The sequence below is a fragment of the Berghia stephanieae genome, chromosome 9 (assembly GCF_034508935.2).
Source record: "Berghia stephanieae isolate SIO BIC M18660-M18661 chromosome 9, UCSD_Bste_1.3, whole genome shotgun sequence".
NCBI classification, from domain to species: domain Eukaryota; kingdom Metazoa; phylum Mollusca; class Gastropoda; order Nudibranchia; family Aeolidiidae; genus Berghia; species Berghia stephanieae.
Window position 1 is genome coordinate 11,676,092 of NC_088368.1, and position 23,462 is coordinate 11,699,553.

The window sequence follows — 23,462 nt, forward strand, 5'->3', positions numbered from 1 at the left end:
AATTNNAATGAAGTGTCAAGTGAGTTTGAAAATGTGTTCAAATTAATGAAGTGTCAAGTGAGTTTGAAAATGTGTTGAACTTAATGAAGTGTCAAGTGAGTTTGAAAATGTGTTGAACTCAATGAAGTGTCGAGTGAGTTTGAAAATGTGTTCAACTTAATGAAGTGTCAAGTGAGTTTTGCTCATGAGTCACCCACCAATCAATCCAGTATTTTGTCAATTTGAACAAGATGATGAAAAGAACATTTGAAGGTAAAATGGAACAGAAAAAGGACATTTTACTTATTAATTAAGAATTTATACTCTTTCTTCATAGCAACACAAAAAATGCTGGCACAAATCTCACATTTCTGGTTAAAAATTCAATTGTTACCATCTAAAGACTTTTTAGGTCACATATTACATCCCATTTCTGAGTTCTAAAAATGCCATTTTTCTAATTTTTTTTTAATGACATTTTCATCATATTTTTCTCAAAAAAAATTTTTTAATGTCCGGATCTGGGGGAAAAATTCAAAATTTGGCTAAATTTAGCTTTCAAAAAATCTGAGCTTCTTTATTTTTTTTCTTTAATTCTGTGCAAATGCTTCAACTTCATTAATTTTACCATTAACTTCCGACTTCTTGAGAGAACAAGTAAGTGGAGCAACCCCATCTGTCTTGTACTTTCTAGCAGCGGACATCAGGGTAGAGCGGAAATGAACAATATTGTCCATTTGTTTGGCCACCTTGTAATTTTGAATGAAAAAAAAAAAGAATAAATATATTGTAAGGGTTGAGGAACTAAATAAAGGCATGCTCAGAGAAATAAGGAGGAATTTCGATTTGCAAGCTTAACATTGAGTTCATTTATTCTTTGTTGTTTTATAAGATATCAGTAATAGGGTTTTAAAAATGGACTAAGTGTTCCTTCAAGCCTTTAAAACATAAGAAACAATATATCATACATTACACATTGCATATTCTCTGAGATAAATATATTAAAAAGGGAGAAACAGAAGCGGATTGTCTGGGGGGGGGGGGGGGGGGGGGGGAATGCAAATTGGAATACAGAAAAACTTAAGCAATACAGCCAACAACGGGACCTGACAAAGTGGCCATCTAAGGCAGTTGACCACATTATATAAGTCAGATATTTTATATAGGTAGTAGCATAATAGTGACTTACATGTACAATATCACACTTGGAGCTTAACTCTGCAATGATACTGTCGGAGCATGACTTCTTGGCCGAGTTCCTTGTGTTGTTAATGCGGGAACACAAGATCCTGCCTTGCATGGAGATGAGGCACCTGTGGGAGTATAGAACATGAAGATTAATAAGCAAGACGATGATAAGAAAGTAAAAGCTGACAATTAGCTAATCTGGTCAAAATTGATATTCGCCCTTCAATGGGCTCGATATACTTCCACAATCTAACTTCAAAATGTGTTCTTACCTTCATCCATTATGGCAGATACTTTATTCAATAACATCATTTGTCACTTATAGAGTTTAATATTGGAATATGAGAATTTTAAAGATTCTGGAGGAATTTTAATAATAATATAATAATATATACTTTATTCATAAAAAAAAATGGAAATTCGTTTACAGACGTGGCATGCATGAGAATGTATAAACACAAAGTTGAGAATCTATGTCAACAATGTATATGTATATATATATATATATATATATATATATATATATATATATATATATATATATATATATATATATATATATATATATATATATATGCAAATGCACAAAAATGTAAAAATATACAACCAATAGCAACACTTTATATATTAATTTGATAAATTGAGATAGGCCATACCTCTGGCCTTTAGTCCGAACTTGTGTGTATATATTTAAAAGATAGTATTTAATTTAAATCACAGTTGCGCGTTAAAAATTCGAACACCATGGGGCAAAAATGAATTAAGGTGATGTGTTGTCTTTGTTTTTATAGATGTAAGGCGACGGCTTATGGTAATCGCCATCGTTCATAACATTCTCCATTTTACTTAGACAAGATCTCTTGAACAGCTCTTCCACATTGGAAATTTTAACTTTTAACTAGTGTTGATATAAAAAGATTAAATCATATATTTCCAAGAATACATTTTTTTTTCAAAGGCAGAAAATTGAAAATCAGTATTGGTGCAAAAGAGGGAAAAGAAAAGGAGTTTTTTTAAACGCGACTTTAAAAAAACAAAATGGTGAATGGAAATGATGCCTTTTGTTTTAATTTGAATTTCCATTATGAAATCAGTTGATTTACTTTACAAAAAAAAAAGACTATCAAAACCTTGGCATAAAATGCTGTCTTTAAATTCAGTTCAGATCAGAGTCCTTTTAACAGTAGGGAAAATATTACACGAGTTTTAAAATTAATCTCACGTGTATCGTTGATCTGGGTTCCTGACAATCTCACACTCCAACAAAATTGTGTTCCTGGTGGCACTGAGCTCCAACTTCTTGTAGGAATTCTGTGTCTCCATGTCTGCCTCAAACTCCATGATGATAAACTTCTCAATGGGCAAAGTCAAGTTTGGCTCACACTGCATCATCTGTCTCAAGTTGGCCAGATTTGATGCTGAAAGAGAATACAAAAGACACAAATAATCACATTTTGTTTGGTTTCACAGTATCAGTGAGTGCTGTTGTGATTCATTGTATTTTCTCCTGATTTACTTTTTTAACAGAATTTATATTTAAATTTCTATTTCCATTATAAATTCTATTCTGCAGAGATGGAATTCCAAACCAGAATCAAATGAGAAACATAGTCCTGTCCACTTGTTGCAAAACATGTTTTTACTGATTCATTTCAACCCCAGAAAAAGCACAAAGTCCAGCAAGCTCAATGCCCATTATTTCATTTTTTTAATATCCTCCAAAGACAACAACATTTCAAAGATTTTCTTCTAAAGAGAGGACATACTGAATATTTCTCTGTTTTTGTTTTGTTTTATGGGTTTTACGGCGCTTGCAACACATTAAGGTCATATAAGCGCCAGTAAAAGGAAGAAAATGGGAAAGTAAAAAGTTCTAGAATTACAATTAAAGCACCCAAGAAAAGGTAAGACAAAGGGGAATTGGTTCAAATAGGGAACAGGTGTAGATTCCAAGAGCACACTGTCAAAGTACTTAGTCTGAGATCACCTAAAAGTCTCATCCAGACACAAGCACAGGTCCCAACTAAGAGGAATACATTCAAATGTTTACAAATCATATAATATAATATGTCAACTAAACATAATACAATGCATAACAAAGAGATGATTTACAAGGAAAAAAATATCATCTCCCAAAACTATAACTATACATTCGACTGTTTCCCTCCCAGCCAAGGACTCCAGCCAGTGTCAGGACAAAACTAAGTTATCTCATACCAAGACAATGACAGGAAACAATTGGAAAATGGGTATGGGGGGATAGAAGATACAGCATGTACCTCCCTGCCCACTATGGGAGGTCAGGATCCCCACCCAGAATATTTCTCTGTCGTCAATCTAGTTTTTTAGTGATGTATTTATGTTTTGTGTTATGTTAATGGCTGAAGAAGGATCTTGAGCCCAATATGTTCCACGTTTGGTATTTTGTTCTTTTTTGAAGCTGTTATATTCATTTTTCTGACCACAAATTTTGTGTCACTGACGTCAGCAATTACCAATGAGGGATTTTTCGCTGAAAATGTGCAACTCATGTCAAAACACCTAAACTGATATAGAAAAATTGATATATTTTTAACCCATTCTCTTAACATTTCTATTAGTCTCAGGACTAATTTTAAGAGTAAATATTATCATTTATCCCATGAAAGAGCCGAATATGGTATTATTTGCATTATCTATAAATCAAATTTGCTGTAAAGAATATACAAAATTTGTATTAAAATGGGGGTGGAGTTTATAAAGTCAGGAAGCGGTGAAAGGGTAACGAGCAAAATGGTCCCGAAATATATACATATTTATTGAATTCGCCCTGCATGGTGGTGTCAACATTTTCTCCATCCTTTAAAAAGACCAAAACACTAAACATTAAGAAAAATCTTACTGAGGTTCATGACACACAACAGTTGTTCCTGGATCTTCCATCTCAGCAATTTTCAAGATCTCATTTTCTAGAGGGAAGTTAGCAATTATATAGTCACATGCCTTTAAATAACAGTCCCTGACACACTTATAAATTTTCTAGAGGGAAGTTAGCAATTATATAGTCACATGCCTTTAAATAACAGTCCCTGACACAATCATAAAAAAAGCGGTAAGTCAGTTTCATCAAATGTGTTCGTGATTAAAAAATTATTTTTTAAAAATTTAATTAGCACAGGTCAAATCAGTTACGATTTTATCATAGCAGTTGACCACTATGGTACTAGTTCTGGTTAAAACCAATAATTTCTAAATTTAATGCTATAAATATTCATAACAATATAAAACAGTGCTGACGGTGGCAGAAGGTGAAAAGGAGGAAAATTTTGAATGTTGCCCCTTAAGCCCCATTATTACTGCATTAACCCCCACTTTTCGACTGAGATGATAAACTATCATAGAAATCTAGCTAATTTGTGAAGAGTGGGAAACTGCACTTATTGTTCCACCCTACATAAAGTCTCTCACTGCCAGTACATTAAAATGGAGGAAATGGAATTTTAAAAGGAGGAAATTCCTCCTCTGACACCAAAATTACAGATCCAAGGAAAACCATTTGCACTGATAAAAGTAAAAATAAATTTCACATTTGTGATGTTCAAAGAAACCAAAATGTTGAGAAAAGGGACTTTGTTTCAAATGCAAAAATTTACACACACGAAGACAGATGCAGGGAGAATTCGTACAGAGAAAAAAGAAAGAAAATCATACAGAATTCTAGTTTTTCTACAGATGAGACTAATCTATTTATAAATACTGAATAAAAGTGCAAACGTACTGTGAAGAGAATCGTTGTCCTCCAGATGTCTCTTCTGTACTACAGTGTAGATAGTAGGGTCTTCCCACAAGAAGCCATGGCTGAAATAGAGTTCCACAGTTTTAAAGACTTTTTAAATGAGTTATCATGTTCAGTGACAGAATAATACACATATGATGTTACTTTAATACCTGTATCCTGGTGATCACTGGCTGGGTGAAGGTTCCTTATCTAATTGGTGTTCACCTTCTGTAAGGTTGAGCTTTTGACTTCCATTAACCCAGTGATTGGAAAATATATGGAGGTTTAGTAACTTACTGAATTCCATGAATATACGGAAAATCAGCACCATGAGACTAAAAAATGGAGAAAGTACATAGTAAGAATGGTTCAAATGATCGTTTAGTGAGATCAACAGCTCAAACTTCAAAGAAAATAAATATTTTTATATAGTTGTGCATTTTAGAACAGGGGTGAAGTTAAGTTTAACCCAATAAAGGAGGGTTTTGGATTTACTCTCAATGACATCAGATCATACTATTTCCACCAAATATTGGAAATGCTAATTGGGTTTCGTTGAAGTCTACATTGTAACAATGTACTCTTGTATTGTTGAACATGATTAATTCTGCAGTCATAACCAGGTAATTAAAAGAAGAAATTGCTATTTCAAAAGAATTCAAAAGGGACAAAAATGGTTGGTCATGCATCATGCATCATCAATCCCACCTCCCATACTGAAGCAAGGTCTTCTTGGCCAAAAAATGAGGATAAATAAATTGACACACCTTCAGGCGCTAGCCTCCCCTTAATGTTACATTTAAAAAACCAATGCTTTTCATGCAGAAAATTTCTTAAAAGACGGCTTTCCGTCTTGAGTAAAAGGGTATTCCTGAATTTTATATAAAAATAGTTTTAAAAACTGAAAATGTGATTTGAAAAAACAAACTCATTCTTAATCAATATCAAGAAAAAAAAATGAAACAGAAGAATCAAACAATCGTTGTATGCATCTCACCTGGCAGTCTCAATTATTTGTTCCAGTGACATTGTGCTAATTCTACGAGTGAAATCTGTATATGCATGCCTCACAGCAGCATTGTGGTTGACATCACACTCTCCTGAGGCTACTAACATCTTGTCCATGAACAATTCACAAAATACTGGAGTACGGTCTTCTTCACCTAGTATTGGTGCCTTGGAAAATAAGTTTAACAATTGTAATCTGATTTGGAGCAAGGTGACAATTCCTTATTTCATATCTTAGTCCTCTGTCAGTATTCTAATCTAAAAATGGAGCTAGTCACAGCGAAAGGATAAATGCAGAACAAATCTCTGAGTAAGATACATCAGCTCTTTAGAGAGCTAAGTAAAGAATAATCTTTAAAATGGCTAATGAAAAAGGAATCTGATTCTAAATCTTATTTTACAACCTCTATTTAGCTAAAATTCAGTAGTTTCAAATATTTAATCTTCAAACTTTCAATCTGGACAAATAAATGAAAAAAGAACCACCCAAGAGTGCTTTCTGTGCATCTCCCCATTCTTTCTTTGTTTTGCAGAAAAAGTTTATTTGGGTCTATTTCATTTCTAAAATTTTGAAATGGAATTTTTTGGGGGGTTTTTCAAAACTTATACCCTGTATCATAAATCAATACTCACAACTGCAAATCTGTAGACGTTTTCGATAATGATGGCTGCTTTACATCCAAACTGGTCGATCTTGGGTACTATGTGAAGCTTGGTAATGCCTTCTTCTTTCAGCATCTAGTTGATAAATGAATGAATGAATATTTTTTGTTTTTTTATCTGTTTTAATGGTTTTACAGCGCTTGCAACACATATAGGTCATTTCATCACCAGTAAAAAAGTATGAAAATAGGATAGTCAAAAAATTATAGATTAACAATTGAAAGCCCATGAGAAAAAGTAAGACAAAGGGGATGTTTCAAATAGGGAAAAGATGTAGTTTGAGATCACCAAAAAGTCTCATCCAGAAACAAGCACAGGCCCCACTAAGAGGAACACACTCAATATTTACAAATCATTATATATGTAAAAGTAAAAATAATACAATATAAAACAGGTGATTTACAAGGAGAAAAAATACCATCTAAACCAACAAATATTTGACTGTTTCCTTCCCAGCAAAGCTGGAAAACAGATAAAGGGGGATAGAAGACACAGTAAGTACTTCTCTGCCCACTATGGGCTCTGAAGGACTACTAACTAATAAGTTATTTGGGGGAAAAAAAATGCTATCATCGGTTTCTCTGGATTAAAATATCAAAGATGATAAACCAAAAATTGATAATCTAGCATCAAAATTACAGTAGTCATAGCTTTTTAAAGTATCGAAAAAGTCTGTTCACACTCTTTTTTAACTTGTGAGAAAAAAATTATTGCTATTCTGTGGAGAAACTTTTGACAATTTAGTTTTTCCAAATAACTTACTTTTGGAGAATTTTTGTGGTGAACGTCACAAAAACGACCTTTTGGGACAGCCTTAATGGCAGTCATGATCTCAACAATAATTTTCAGAGAAAGAGAAGAGTAATGGCACTGCCTGTACTACTGCCTCGGAGACATTACTGACACTCAGTCTCTTTATGATACCAAGACCATGGGATTGATATAGCAGCTTGCTAAGAGAGCTAGACAGTCTCACACCGAGTGGAGAGATTGATTCTTATTAGCCCATTGACAGCAATATCTGGAATTCCTGGGTGATCCAGAGTATTCGTTACTGATATTTTCTCAGAATTAAACTGAGAAATGTTGGTACTGCCTAGGCCAAGTTAATGAACTGCGAGAAGTGGTAGTGATGATGAGAGATGAGGATAGATGAGATGAGGTAGTGATGGAGAGTATGATGAGAAAGAAGAAGAATGAAGCAGAGGGAGAAGAGAGGAGAGAGAGGAGAGAGAGAGAGAGGAGAGAGAGAGAGAGAGAGAGAGAGAGAGAGAGAGAGAGAGAGAGAGAGAGAGAGAGAGAGAGAGAGAGAGAGAGAGAGAGAGAGAGAGAGAGAGAGAGAGAGAGAGAGAGAGAGAGAGAGAAGAATTACTAACCTGTTTTAACTTGGTCAATTTGGCAATAAGAGGATCTGAGTATTTCATGACAATACCAACAAACTTCTTGGGAACGAGAGAGTGGGGGTCTGGCATTGCTAAACGTTTTTCAGGGGGTCCCCCAGATGCCCCTTTCCTCTTAGTTCCCTTAGCCGCATCACCTGACCTTGTTGGTGCCCGAGGGCCAGTTCCCCCTCCTCTACCATTTCCTCTTCCCCCACCTCTCCCAACTGCTGAACCTCCTCTACCTCTAGAATTATTTCCCCCTCTTCCACGATCAGAACCTCCTCCTCTCCCTCTTCCTCTTCCACCTCCAAAACCACTTTCTCTTCCATTCTCCATACCTGCCTGGTCTCCTCCATAGCTCATACCACCTCTGCCTCTTCCACTAACCCCGCCTCTTCCCCTATCATTTCCTCTTCCAAAGCCCTGGCCACCTCTTCCTCTATCACTACCTCCTCCAAAGCTCTGACCACCTCTTCCTCTACCCCCTCCAAAGCTCTGGCCACCTTTATCCCCTCCAAAACTCTGACCACCTCTTCCTCTATCTCCAAAGCTCTGACCACCTCTTCCTCTATCATTGCCCCCTCTAAAGCTCTGACCACTTCTTCCTCTATCACTGCCCCCTCCAAAGCTCTGACCACCTCTTCCTCTATCACTGCCCCCTCCAAAGCGCTGACCACATCTTACTCTATCACTGCCCCCTCCAAAACTCTGACCACCTCTTCCTCTATCACTGCCCCCGCCAAAGCTTTGACCACCTCTTCCTCTACCATTGCTCCCTCCAAAGCTCTGACCACCTCTTCCTCTATCACTGCCCCCTCCAAAGCTCTGACCACCTCTTCCTCTATCACTGCCCCCTCCAAAGCTCTGACCACCTCTTCCTCTATCACTGCCCCCTCCAAAGCTCTGACCACCTCTTCCTCTATCACTGCCCCCTCCGAAGCTCTGACCACCTCTACCTCTTTCACTAACTCCTCCAAAGCTCTGACCACCCCTACCCCTTTCGCTGGCCCCTCCAAAGCTTTGGCCACCTCTTCCACCAAAGCTCTGACCACCTCTACCTCGATCAGCACCTGCTCCCCTACCTCCTTTAAAGCCTGTGGCACCACCACCCAAATCTCCACTATCAAAAATGCCATGTCCTCTTCCGAAACCACCACTTAGGTCACCAAAACCACCACTTCGGTCACCAAAACCAGCACTCTCAGCACCAAAACCATTGTTTTCACTACCAGCTGCAAACTCTATACCTCTTCCAAAACCACCCCTGCCTGCCCCGCCAAAACCACCTCTTCCTCTGTAACTACTACCACCTCCATCCCATCCACTGCCATCCCCTACTCCTCCTCTACCCCCTTTCCCACCAGATGAGAAGCCCCCTCGCCCCCTTTCACCCCCAAATCCCCTCCCAATTCCCTGTCCTGAACTAGAATAAGCACCAGGAGCAGTCCCTTCAGCTAGACCACCCTGATCATATTGGCCAACAGCCTTGTTCTGATACTCATAACCATATCCGCTATGTGCCTCACTGCCGCCATAGCCCTGGTAGTCCTCTACTTTAGCCTGTTGTTGGGTATTGGTTTGACTGCCAGGTTGCTGGGAATATCCTTGACCTGCTCCATAGTTTTGATTGTAGCCAGATCCGTCATACCTGGAGATGAAAAGAGCGATAAAGCAATGCCAAGAAGTGTGCTTGTTTTTTGCAACCTTTTTTCTGTGGTTTCTGGTATAAAGATTTATGTAAAATGCCTCCAAACAAAAAAAAAATAGTTTTAAATAGTAAAACAAAAGGATAAAGAGATCCAAGAGCAATCCGTACTTGTCTATTCTGAATTCTGAAACCACTTTAAAAAGTTCCATTCTTCTTGATATAAACCAACTGACTCAATCGGACTGAGCAAATGTTGCATTAGCACTGCCATGTGGTCTCAGTCAGGGGGAATCTACTCAAATGGTTTCAAAACACAAAACAATGCCAATTATAAACAATTGAATACTGTTTTTTTTTTGTTTTGTTTTTTTTTTTTTGGTGATATAATTAATATAAGTGTGTAAACATTACAGTAACTCTAAATCTGTTTAAAATTATTCAAGTCCAAAAAATAATCAAATATCATTTATGTCACCAAACTGCAAATAAACATACCACTGTTGACTGCCATAGTTGTAACTCTCTGTTTGCTGAGGTTGTTGAGCAGCTGCCGATTGTCCTCCACCATAAGCAGTACTGTCACCATAATGTTGTTGTGCTTGGCTGCTATATGCCTGACCACTACCATAGCTAGTCTGTAGCTGCTGCATCTGATACTGGTTTTGGCCTGTAGCATCCCAACCACCACCTGAATTTTGCCAGGAGTAACCAGGTGCCGATTCTAATTAAAGAGGGAGGACAGAAAGAATTAATTTTAAAGGATTTTAAGTGAATTCGGGGCCAAATTTATGACCAAGTGCCAGAGATTTGTAAAATTTAAAGAATTGGGAATTGAATTTTTAAAAATAAAAAAATTATTAAAGTTTAAAAAAAAGAGCAAAGTTCTTAGCCTTGAACATTTCTGGGTTAAAACCCTTCTTCAGCAACTAAAGAGTCCTTGGCTGTTCTAATAACATGGCCGTAAAGTCAATATCTGGCCTCTAAAATTTTAATAGAGAGAGAGAGGTCTTTTAATGCACTTGATGGAGAGTGCTCTATTGCTAATTTTCGACGGTTATCAAATGTTGGAGACTTTTTTAAGAAATTCTTTCCTGGTGAAATCGATCAAGATTCTGCCTTTCCCTTCATACTAAAGCACAGGTACCCCAGTTATAAATAAGTATGAACTTAAGAGCTTTAAATAGTTTGATCTTTATATCGATCTATATTTTGTTGTGTCTGATGGTCTGATCCAAACATTTATTAAGGACGACCATTTAGAGCTTTTTACTTCTTTCAACATCCTCTATGACTCCTATCAGTGACCCCATTTTTAAAATTATATTTTTTTGTTAATCTCCTCCCATCTTCTCTCCTTGAGAGTAACGCCAACATGGCCAACACTGGTTGGCACTAAGCCTCAGCTCAGTGAATTGTCTTACATTTCTTGTCCTATGTGTCATCTGGGGTAAGAGGTTTTTAAAATAAAATATTTAATACATACTAGTCCCAAATTATCTGCCAAGAAAAGAAGAGAAAAAAATACAAGAAATTACAACAATCTGTAATCTTGTTCAACCCCATAATGTCTCAGGTCATTCAGTCACTTCATTTACAATACGACAATCAACTTAAACAATACTCACGTCCATCTTGACTGTATGAAGTCTGTAAGAAAAGGAAAAAAATTGAAGATGTGATAATCAAAAAGTCTACTAAGTTGTTAGACTAGCTGAGGAGAGGTGTAAGGTCAGGAGTAAAAAACAAAAACAAAAATCAAGTGTATTTCTTTTCTAGCTAAATCACTTTATATCAATCAACCGACATGGCATGCTCTTTCCATCTGTAAAATATGACTTGTGTAAACAGCTATATGTCAAGAGTTTACCTTGGTTATCTCTATCTCTATCATATATAAATTATGCTTCCAAAAAGCTTTCCAAATACAAGTTATCTGATGGATGGTCATGATTTGAACTGTTCATCTCAAAGATGATTATCATAATAATTCACCCACTTTAGTCAACGCTTTTATTATGGTATTCCAATGGTGATCAGACCTACCAGACAGAACTACAAATAAATCAAGAAGTGAAGTGAGTAGGAAAGTGCCAGAAGACAACAGGGAATAAAAACTTCGCTGCAGTGATGGGGGCTCGAACCTACAACCTTACTGGTATGACAACTACGCCTGTCCAGGAAGATCGCGACTCTACCGCAAGAGCTATCCACGACCCATCGGGACACTAAAGACAAAGAGAATTGGTCAAGTTCCAATGACTGCCACATTGTCACCATGCAAATTACCAGTTCCATTGACCATACAAAGACAAGCCTGCCACTATTATATTTGATTACACATCTATTGATAATAAAAAGAAAAGAAAATCAAAAAAAAAAAATGCTTGATAATCCTCTATATTTTATGATCACTCACTTGGTAAGCTGTGTAAGCAGCCATGTTGATGAAAGAAGTCAAATGACTTCAAAAGTCCAAGTAAAAGTGACTGTGATGAATCCCTGATGAAAAACAAAAATGATCTTGTGAAAAAATGCAAACAATGATTGAAAATTGAATAGATAACTCAAATTAGAGCAAAGAAGAAGAAGAAAAAAAAAAAAAAAAAAAAAAAAAAAAAGAACAGGGTAACGAAAATATTTTTTTAAAATGTGCACTAAACTTATCATTATATTGTAAATAATAAATAAAAATCAACCATCAATCGAAATCAATGTAAATTTGAGATATGCTCTTCAAATAAGGTTTGGCATCTCAATCGGTATAAACGCATAACAGATTTGTAAAATAATATAAATAAACAATTAAGTAATCTCCCTGACGTAGGATGAAAAGATTGCATGACATGACTGTTGGGAAAATGAGGAGAGAAAAAAAAACAAAAAACTAATACAGATTCAAATGAAGTTTCCCTTAACGATAAGGGTCCAATGGGCAAACAACTTGTGCATCTTACCCAATCTCAATTAGCTTTAGAACATAAGTCACAAACTGTGAAGGCTTTTATCACAGAGAAGTGTATACAAGATAAGGGCTTGAAAATGTGTATTTCTACAGATCAGAAATATAAAATGGAAGTAACAAATAACTTATATATGAATATTCTAACCCTATATCTGCTCCTAATTATTTTCTGTGGTTACAGAATATTTTTAACACTAGTCAGGTTTAAGTTTTGGACCGGTGTTGAAGGAGGATTTAGCTCCTGATGATTGGTGATTGGAGCTATCAAAGTGGATATGTACAATATGCCTTAGTTTCATTTCAAGAGAGTTAAAAGCGGTTATCAACAATGCTGATTAGATTACCTAACACAACCTTATCTGTGTAATCTCTCATCTTAAATAAAAATTTAAGATACATACACACTCATCACAAGCAACATTGACCTAAATGTTATTTCAAAAACTTTATTTATATACAATTATTTTACTTACATATCCTCTTGTTGCTTCGCAGCACATAAGGCCAAATTTATATCGATAAAACTCTTCATAAATTACGTAATGACATATAATTTGGTGAAATATTGAGCTCTAAATAAAATATTTTAATCACCAATTCTCATAAATCTTGAATAAAGAAATCGAGATTCAATAGGAAAAAAATCTGCCATTTGGAAAGAGATGACCACATAATAAACTGTATATTCTGATGAAATCTGTTTCAGTGGCAGATTCGCGGGTGTAGACAAAGGATCTCTATCAACCATATTATTTCTGCAGCACAGGAGAGAGACATGTTTTTTTTTTCATCTTCATAGAACAGAATGCTGAAATTAGTTTGTTACTCCCATTTTGTTCAGCTAGATGTTCAGCTGTATGTTATTTTATTGTAAAAAGTGGGATTGAGGTATATATTTTTCTTCCAACTTTTTTTTTTAACCAATAGATGATCAAAGACCATTGAATTAAAAAATATAAAAAAATATTGATGATGATAATAATAATAATAATAATAATAATAATAATAATAATAATAATAATAATAATAATAATAATAATAATAATAATAATAATAATAATAATACAGTCGACTCCGCTTAATCGCACACTCTCAGAAGTTCGGGTTAGTGTGTCGATTAAGCGGAGAAGCTAATGATAGCATCTAAACCCCAGCGTTCATGTAGGACCTTCCCTTCTAGATTTTCTACAGTCTTGGGACCGTTATGTTCAAGACATGACCTCATTAGAATGTTTATTCATTTATTTCTGGGATGGGGGGAGTTGGTAAGTTTTTTTCCTACTTTTTCATGTTTTATCAACAACACAAGGCGACATTATTGTTTTAAAGAACAGAAATCGTGAAGCGCTTTCTCTATACCCTTTATAAACCCCTGTTTCCAATCCCTCCAATGTAGATCATCTGTCAAACGTTCTTCTTGGATTTAGTGGCGTAATTTGTTCAGCATGTCAAGTTTTTCCATGTTTCTCAGGGGTGGTTTGTCATATTCCTATGACTCATCCTCATCTTCATTATCTAGGCTTTGTCTTTTGTGTGGCTGAGCGGAGTCCAGTATCTCTGAGATGTGAGTTCACCGCTGATGGGTATATTGTTGTCCACTGTAACGAATTGATTGAATGATTCGGACGAAAAGTTGTGTGGAATGGGAGAAGCATCTTTGATTTCATATGGCTGTTGGCTGTCACTTCAACCACAGTAGTTGCGATCAAGTGGAGACGGTGTGCGATTAAGCGGAGCGATTATATAGAAAAAATTTCGTTTTCGAGAAGATGTAGCGTAAAAGCAGAGTGTGCGATTAACCGAAGTGAATTGTAATAATGATAATAAAAATAGATAAAGTAAAATAAAGGTTTTGAGAGTTTTTGCCAAGATGAGGGTCATTTAAATCAATCGATATTTGAAGGACAGGTTTTCTGGCCAAATCTTTAAATACATGCCTTTCTAAAGTATGACAGTTAAATGGTTAATCATTTCTTTTCCAGTCTGACGGAAGATGGGTTTGAGCCCAAAAAGCCATTTTTTAATATAAAGCAGTGATGATAATGACTTGTCAAAAAGGAGGAAAGTGTATCAGTTTATCGGTCTAACTCCAACCAAATTTTAAAACTCATAAAATAATGTGGTTACACAATATTGTGTAATATTTTACTACGACCTGTGTACATCTATTCTTATCATTCGAGTTATAACATACTTTCTTTTGTTATTATTCAATGAATTGTCCTTTCCCTTTAAACAATTTTAAATGCCTACATTATTACTTATACCACCTGTATGAAGGAATTATGATTAACATTAGATCAAAATATTATTTGTACTATTTTACAAAGTCTTCGTTACTAAAACATGCTGGTTATGCAGCTTATAATTAAAATTCATTAATCTTTAATAAACATAGTCTATCTTTCAATGGTAAAAAGATTAACCTTTGTTTATCACCCATGCTTATTGCAATATGTTATCTGCCTATAAATAGATGACGTCTATAAATAACATTAAGATTGAATGGTGGTTGTGAGAGAGAGAGAGAGAGACTACTTAGCCAGAAAATTTAATGAATTGATCTTTTCGTAATCAGAAGTTGTGATGAGTTTTTTTTTCAATGCCATATAACTTAAGAACGCCAACTGCACTAAAATGCTACAGCTATTCTGACCAAAAAAAAATAATCTAAACCCAACTGCATCTTCCCTTCCTATCATCAACTCAAGGAAGACCATCACTGGTCGTGTGTAGCTTTTGGCAATTGACACCAGCCTGTCTAGGCTGACATTACATAAATGGAAGTATCACCAAAATCCATGCAGCTTATCACAGGTGTCAAAACATGACACAAGACACTATGGTCACTTTTACAGCTTAGCGACCTGAGCATTTATCAGAGGGAAATTCTTGACACGGCAAAATAGCAAAAATAAATTCTGAAAAAGATCCAAAAACACTGGAATTCCGCGGATCCACGGAAGATTATCATCATTGATATATAGGAGCTACTATCTATTAATGACTATGTTAATTTTTGTTCAATCATATTTAACGGCTCACGGTTTGATTTACTATGGTTTTTGCTGTTTTACTACTTGCCTTCTTTTACAAAATATGAAACCTCAATTCCATGAAGCAAACAACAAAAACCATAGCAGACTGATATTGACAATTTGCCTGAAATCCAGATGAGTCAGATAGTGGGATACATGATGGAAGAGCAATTAACCTCGGATTAAATTGGTCTTAATTAGCGGATTGAAAAAAATAAAAGTACTTTAATCAAAAATTTGAGCTGATGATGATTATAAAAAAGTTGAAACGAAAATAAAATTATTCTTCCATTACACTTGTTGAAGAATCTTTTTAAAAAAACATTAAATCTGTGTCATAATTTCAATGACAATAAACTGCAGCATTACTGTGATTTAAGTGTTTCTTCAATTTCTAGCTTAACTATAACTCAAAATTATTGTTTTGGTGTTGCCAATACAGGACTGCCATTTATACATAATTTTTCATCCCACTTTCCACAGATGGTCAGATTTCAGGCACTTGCCTGAACATTTATTAACCAGTCTTGTTTACCTTCCTATTGCAGGAACACAGCGGCTACAAACGGATACCACAAGGGGCCTCAAACAGCCCCAGGGTATGAAATCCGATTGGGGATTTCAGTGCTGAAATCTGGAACTTCTTCGACTGTATCTGTGACTCCTATGACTTGATTTAAAGTCAGAAAGGCACACTGTGTGCGCCGTTGGGGAGTATGCTTTTCAGAGTAATCTCTGAAAGATCGTATTTGTCACTGGAGTTCAAATGTTGTGCACTGTTGGGAAAAAATATGAAGAATAACATTTTTCACAAATCAATTCATTTACATGAAACCAAACAGATCATGTCATTCATAGATAAATTTAAATGATTCTCAATAAACTTTAAAATTCCTGCAATTTGATTTTATCAAAAGTCAGTGAGGGTAAAATTATGCCTCTTACTTTAAATAAATTAGACCGGCTACATTGATCTGGCTGTCAGCTATTTCAGAGATTGGCTTCTGGAAGACTTGCTGATTAGCGGCCCACTCTTTGGCTATAGCTTAATTTGAAATACGATTTGTTGATCACAGTTTGTGTTTGACTTAATGATTACAATCGAACTTGAAGAGTAAAATCTATTTCAGTCCCATCTATTTGTTGTTTTACAAAATAGGTAACCTGTTAGCTCTTAAAATTCATCATTTTCAGTAATTTGGTCTGAAAATGACTAACCTCCATAAGACTGCAATATATTATTACCACATGCCCAGAAAGGCAATGAAATTTTGCATTCTGATCAACTCATCTTGCAATCAAGAAAATTTTCAATGTACTTTTTCCAAAATCAAGAATTTCTTTTGTAAATCAAAGCCAGTAATTGTGCGACAATGTGGTCTTATGATTGACACTCGCTTTTGGATCGGAAGGTCCTGGATTTGAATCTCACTCGGCGCATAGTTGAATCCATGGAAAAGACTCTTTATTCAAATTCTCTCACAGCACTCAGGTGTAAAATGAGTACATGGCCATAAAAAAAAAAAAATTGTAATATCGCCTATCAGGCATCTATTCCCATCCTAAATTTTAGATGTTGCTGTTGTAAAACGCTTTGAGCACATTTAGTGCATATTGCGCTACATAAAAGCTCAATTTTCTTTTTCTTTTTTTTTTTGTCTGAAAAAAAAAATTGTATTATGGCCTAACAGGCATCATGTCTTGTTCTATATGTTACGTGTTGCTGTTGGTCATGGACTCTATGTAAAGGGCTTGGAGCACATTTAGTGGATATTGCGCTACATAAAAGCTCAATTTTTTAAATTTATTTTTATTGGAAAGCTGCTTTATTGGTATGTCCGCTTAATTTGAATGGTCCGTTGATAATCATTCATCGAAAATACATTGGTTTCGATTTGCTCTTGGATGGAAAGTATTATAAAAATGAACAAATTTATATTTACCATTGTTATTACAAAAATATCATTTTTGTATCATACGATAACTATACTCATCATATTTTCAATACTTAAGCAACTACTCTGGTGACAAACTGAGAATGAAGAATGAGACAATACGACAAGGCTAAATTTGAAGCTACAGTTGGGAGTTGATAATAAGTAGACATGTAAATGAGCTCTATAAAAATTGACTGAAACTCTTCGTTATTCGTCGTAGCGGAAAAATCCAAAGCATCGAAATGAAAGGTAAACAGCAAGCTCGCTTGAGCAAAACAATGGCAGAAAACTCATTTGCGCTGGAATTAATTAGGCTACTTACCATTGTTCCTTATAATTAGGTACCCAATCAGTGAAGAAACCAGAAACGGTAAACCTGTTTGTTTACAATGTGAGGCAATCGAGGTGTGCTTGTAGCAATCCCTAACTTTCGATTTGAAGGTGTCTACATAACACACTTCTGGCTTTTGCATTTTACTTTTTTCATACTTTTACTTCCCTCCAGGTAAATGTGGTCAATTTTGGCTTAGATGAAACAGTGAAATTTATCGCTCAGCGGCGCAGTTAAAATTGGCTACCGTTGGGATCACGACAGGTTTGGAAAGTGGAAAAATAATTTCACGGAGGCTGTGTGAAAATACACTGGGATGTGTTCAGACATGGCAATTCTAAAAAGTGTCACTTAGCCTTGGCAATATATCTATCGTTAAAATAAACGGCCCATGAGCTATATGTAGCGCTGTGGAACATTCCTAATTACTTTACAGTCATTCGACTACGATTCATGAATACTTACTTTCTTCATTTCTTTCTTTCCTTTTTTAAAAGGACGAATTGACTGATTTCAGTTAATTGACTGAGAATATACAGGTCTAAATAAGTCAATATGTGATTCATTGTTTAAAAACAAGATACTCTTTCAAATTAACAGTTTGAAGAATTTTGCGCTGGGCAGGGTGGCACCAATTTCCAAATGTGTAAGAGAAAAACAGAATATCAAATTCAAGTCTCCAATTATTATTTGTGATAAATGACTGCTTAAGATTTTCACACATTAGATTTTTTTAAAATAAAGTAGGGTATGCCTTTGTTTCTGCTTTAATACATGTCAGATGTGGAAGGAAAAAAAGATTCAATAATTAATAAAATAGGAAAATTTGATCCAAAGTATCAATCTGGTATAATTTTGTCAGAATGAACCAGACAATATAAAGAAAAAAACCAGGACAAAATACAACTTTGTTTTTATATAGTTGAACCGGTAATTGGAATGCCGCTTTTTGGTAATCAGCTGCTTAATTGGAATGACCTGTTAGTGACAGAAAATTGCGCAATATGTTAACTTGCCGCAACAATTTAAAAATAAAACAAGACTGTCTATACAGATTCGAATGTGCAGTGTGTGCAAAGATTCAACAGAGAACATACGGTCATAGATGTGTTAGTCCTCTGGATTCACTGAAATGCACAAGCTGTCACCACACGACACATTTAAGCATGTGAACATGAGTGTGTCCTTTGGGCCCATATTATGGGTTGTGCCTTTGTCTATCATCCATGCCTTTCCCTCCTCATTGTGTCATCCATGCACACCACTGGTACTCATCACGCCATTAGCCTAAACCATCTAGTCTAGTAATGATAATGTCTCAACTTCCTATTTTATTCCATTCTCATTCTGCCTCTCCCCGTGTTTAGATCACCGTATGTATGTTGCATTGTAAAGATAACTCTAATGACAAATAAAAGTACATATATTCAAAAAGTCACTTTTATTTTAGCCACGCATAACAGGAAACTGGACCGTCTTTCTGGAGATATATATTCATTCAAAGGAGGACAACAAACTAGATTAAACATATGTTTTTGTCGCTGAAAAGGTGTTCCCTCGAGTTTTTGGATAAATTAAACCTCAGATAAGATCAATTTGCTTTCTGGTCCCCGGGAGTTTATCTTAAGCGGACTACAGCATGTATAGTTTCATCTGGTTAATTGGAACAAGTTCAGACGTTCAGAACATGGGAAGAATTTTTTTTCTTTTCAAGAAATAGAAAATATAAATATATTTCTACTGTTATAAACAATAACGTAATCATCCCGTGTCTTCAAATGAACAAATAGGTCCATTAATTAAAAATTAAGCAGAGACACCATCTTGAAATTTGGTTCACAGGAATTTCAAACACCACAAAAAAGGGGGCTTTGGAATGGTATTTGGCATTGTGTTTACATATCAGATAGTTGTGAATAGATTATGTAAACAAAATGTCAAATATCATCCCAAAGTTCTTTTATATCAAATTAAGTAAGATCTAAAACATAATGGCGGTGGTAGTGATGATGATGATGTGGTGGTGGATGTTGTAGTAATGATAGAGATGATTTTGTGTTGGTGGTGCTTGTAATGTAATTATAATGGTAGTAATGATGTGGTGGTGGTGGCGGCTGTAGTTGTAGTAGATGATGATGTGGTGGTGGCTGTAGAAGTAATGGTGGTGATGATGATTAGGAGATGGTGGTTTTAGTAATAGTTGTGGAATATGGAGAAGAATTAAAGAAGCCGATATACAAAGAAGTGATAAGACATGGAACAAATTAGCTCAGGATAGAGAAGGAATGGAAACTGTTTATCTGTGGCCTATACCCTGACCCAGGGTGAAAAAGGCAATGATGATGATGATGATGATGAAGTAGTAGTGGTTGTGATTGAAGAAGTAGTGGTAGTGATAATGATGCAGATCGTGGTTGTAGTATTAGTGGTAGTGATGATGATGTGTTGGTGGTTGTGTAGTAGCAATGATGATGATGCTGAGGGGAGGTTGTACAAATAATGGTAGTGATGGTGGTGCTTGTAATAGTAGTGGTAGTGGGGGTTGTAGTTGCAGCGGTAATGATGATACTACAATCACCACCACCACCACTACTACAACAACCAGCACCACATCATCATCACTACCATTACTACTAGAGGCAGTTGTGGTAGTACTGATAGTGATGATGTGATGGTTGTGGTTGTAGTAACTGTGGGAGTGATGATGATGTGGTGATGGCATGGGTGCCAGCAGGAAGAAGTGCTGAAACCAGAAACTAAAATCTCGACACTTTGCCAAACCCGAAAATGTTCCTACTGAAAATGCGCCTAAACTTTACTCTTATTTCATCACTGTTTTTATACCATTATTAAATGATTACACAGCAAACATATTGACACAATGAGGAAATTAATTTGATTTTAAAACCAACTTATAATACATAGTGAAATACTCACAGTGCAGTTGTCTCTCTCTAGGGGAGCCAAAGAACAAAGAGGAACAGAGAGAGACAGAGAGTACCAGAGATACTCCAACATTTTTTGAAAAATTTAGAGATGGACACCGGCTTGGGTCCATCACTCAGCCCCCTTTTTCTGGACTGCTTCTTTGAATGAGCAATCAGAGGAGAGGACATTTGGGTAGATGTGGTGGCAGAGGAAGTTGCTATTAGGTTATTTTACTCAAAACACTGAAACCGGAGGTATTTAACTTCGAGATACTGTGAAACCGAAATTCCGGCATGAACCAGAAAACTGGCACCCATGGGTGATGGCAGAGGTATGACAGTTTAGGGTATGTGGAACTTTTCAATATGAATATGGGAGGGGTGGAGGGGTCATTTCAATTTTTGATTAGAACCCAAAATGATTTTTCTTTTTTTTAAAGGAAGAAAGAAAAGGAAATCTTGCTGAGAAACAGAACAAATGATCAGAAAATAAAATGAATATTAATAAATTTTAGACATCGTGCTCAAAAACAAAACAAATGGTCAGAGAAGAAAATAAATATATATAAATTATAGAAATTCCTGTTTAGAAACAGAACAAATATACAATCAAAGCCAAAAATAATTTTTTTTTAAGTCTCGCTCAAAAACAGAACAAACAAAATATTAAAATTTTAAAAATCAATAAATAAATGTATAAACCTGCTGAGATGTAGATCAGAGAGAATCAGAGATAAAATATAAAACATAAAAATTAAATCAAATTTTGAAAACCTCACTTAGAAACAGAATGATCAATAAGTCAAAAAAGAGAATGAAAAGCTTTTCAGAGATAGAGCAAATAATTACAGACGTGTAAATTCTGGAAAACAGAATATTCTGAAGTGCTTTCAAACTTAAATTTGCTTTGAAAACACCACTCTCAAAAGCATTCAGGTGATAAACCAATCAGCAAAAACTTAAAGAAATTAAGAAAATGAAACTAAGATTTCAAAAGTCAATTAACTGTGAATCTGATTATCAAAAGTTGACTGTAAAAATGTAAACCAAAGCCCTTTTTTTTTACTTTGACTTCATACAATGGCATTTTCTTCCATGTAGAAGCCTAAAAATAGCAGACATTTTTATATTCGCCAACTCAACTCACATGAGGGAAGCTCAGATGTCAAGTTAGCACATTAGGCAATCTTTATATAGAGCTGGAGCATGGATTGTGGTCACCATGCTAAAAATAGCACAAAAAGAATTAAACATTCGGTCAATTCTTTTTTCTTTTTTTAACGTGACTGAAGAGGGCTGGTGGATCAATTATTGACCAATGCAAGTGATTCGGAATTCTAATTATATAGTTCGGTGGATTTACACGTCTGAACTTATTAAGAAAAAAAAGTTATTCAGAAACAGAACACATAAATAAGAGTAGAAAATTTGCTTCATTGTCTTGGTTGTTGTTTTTTTTAAAGGTGCAATATAATTTGGTGAATACAGGAAAAGAAAATTTAGCAGTCAAGAGCCAGAACACCACCATGCGAGAACACCAATGACTCATTTCAATGCAAAACAATTCAACCCTCAAAAAGAAAAAGAAAAGTCCTTCAGATTCAGAGCCTTGTGGCCAATGGAGCCGGATTTTATCCCAATTTCTATAGCATGAACGGACAATAGCAATTGCTTGCTAACCTTTGGATGGGATATAGTTTATTGCAAGGTACTTGCTGCCAGATCTAACAGACCCAGCTACTCAATCACTGCTGGATGGACAGGGGGTCAAAAAAATAAACTTGACTACATCGGGAATGGATCTTGGTCCCTTTGCGGGCGAAGCAAGTGTTCTACCAACTAAGTGATTGGGACCCCCAATTCAACCCTCAACCAATTCAACTGTAACATGCCTAAGTTTGTGAAGAAGCAATGCGTGAAACTCTACCACATCTTCCAAGCGAGACAAGACAAGGATTTGTTGAAGAAACGATTCATTTGATCATAGTGTTTTTATCTTAACATATCGTTTTATGCACCTCTGTTGCACATATGCAACCCAAGCTATTAATTATCGATGCTGTGTTTCTGTATTTGGATATGGCAAAACAAGCACTGACAGCATGCAATCGAAATTTAAAGCCACAAAACAGAGGTTGCATTGAAGGTAAATTAATGTTTCAGAAAGACCTGATAGAATATTATGAATAGCTAGGTGGCTCTGTAGCATAGTGGTTAAGCTGATAGACTCTAAACCTAAGGTACTGTGTTCATTTCCCATTGTGGAAAATATATATTTTAATTTTATGGAAAAATAATAATTTTTATTATAGTTATTAGATATGATTTTAATACTTTAAATGAATTTAATTAGAAAATTAAACGAGACTTACCTGTAAGTTGAAGTTTGATTGGGATTTTATAGACCCAAGAATATTCTTAGGCCTTGACCGAGAGAAAGCGTCCCTGCACATGCGCAATCACTATTTAAAGCTAATAGGCTACAATAGCTGTTACCATCAATTATCTAATTTAAAAGACCTCAAATTGATTTGCAATTTTGCAAAACGATGTATACATTCATGGGGTGGGATAAAATTGGGAAGGGCGGTCAAGGCCTAAGAATATTCTTGGGTCTATAAAATCCCAATCAAACTTCAACT

The 23,462-nt window shown here is 35.5% G+C and overlaps 1 protein-coding gene across 1 annotated transcript in view; it reads right to left on the bottom strand.

The window, feature by feature from the left end:
* Positions 1–23,462, bottom strand: part of LOC144979130 (uncharacterized) — a gene marked incomplete at its 3' end in the record, with an annotated part of 34,300 nt that overhangs the window by 3,287 nt on the left and 7,551 nt on the right. The window contains 11 exon segments of the mRNA XM_078925731.1: positions 608–728; positions 1,169–1,292; positions 2,390–2,585; positions 4,925–5,004; positions 5,922–6,100; positions 6,566–6,670; positions 7,972–9,625; positions 10,121–10,346; positions 11,251–11,272; positions 12,042–12,124; positions 16,161–16,401. Coding sequence (XP_078781857.1) covers positions 608–728; positions 1,169–1,292; positions 2,390–2,585; positions 4,925–5,004; positions 5,922–6,100; positions 6,566–6,670; positions 7,972–9,625; positions 10,121–10,346; positions 11,251–11,272; positions 12,042–12,065 — 2,731 coding nt within the window.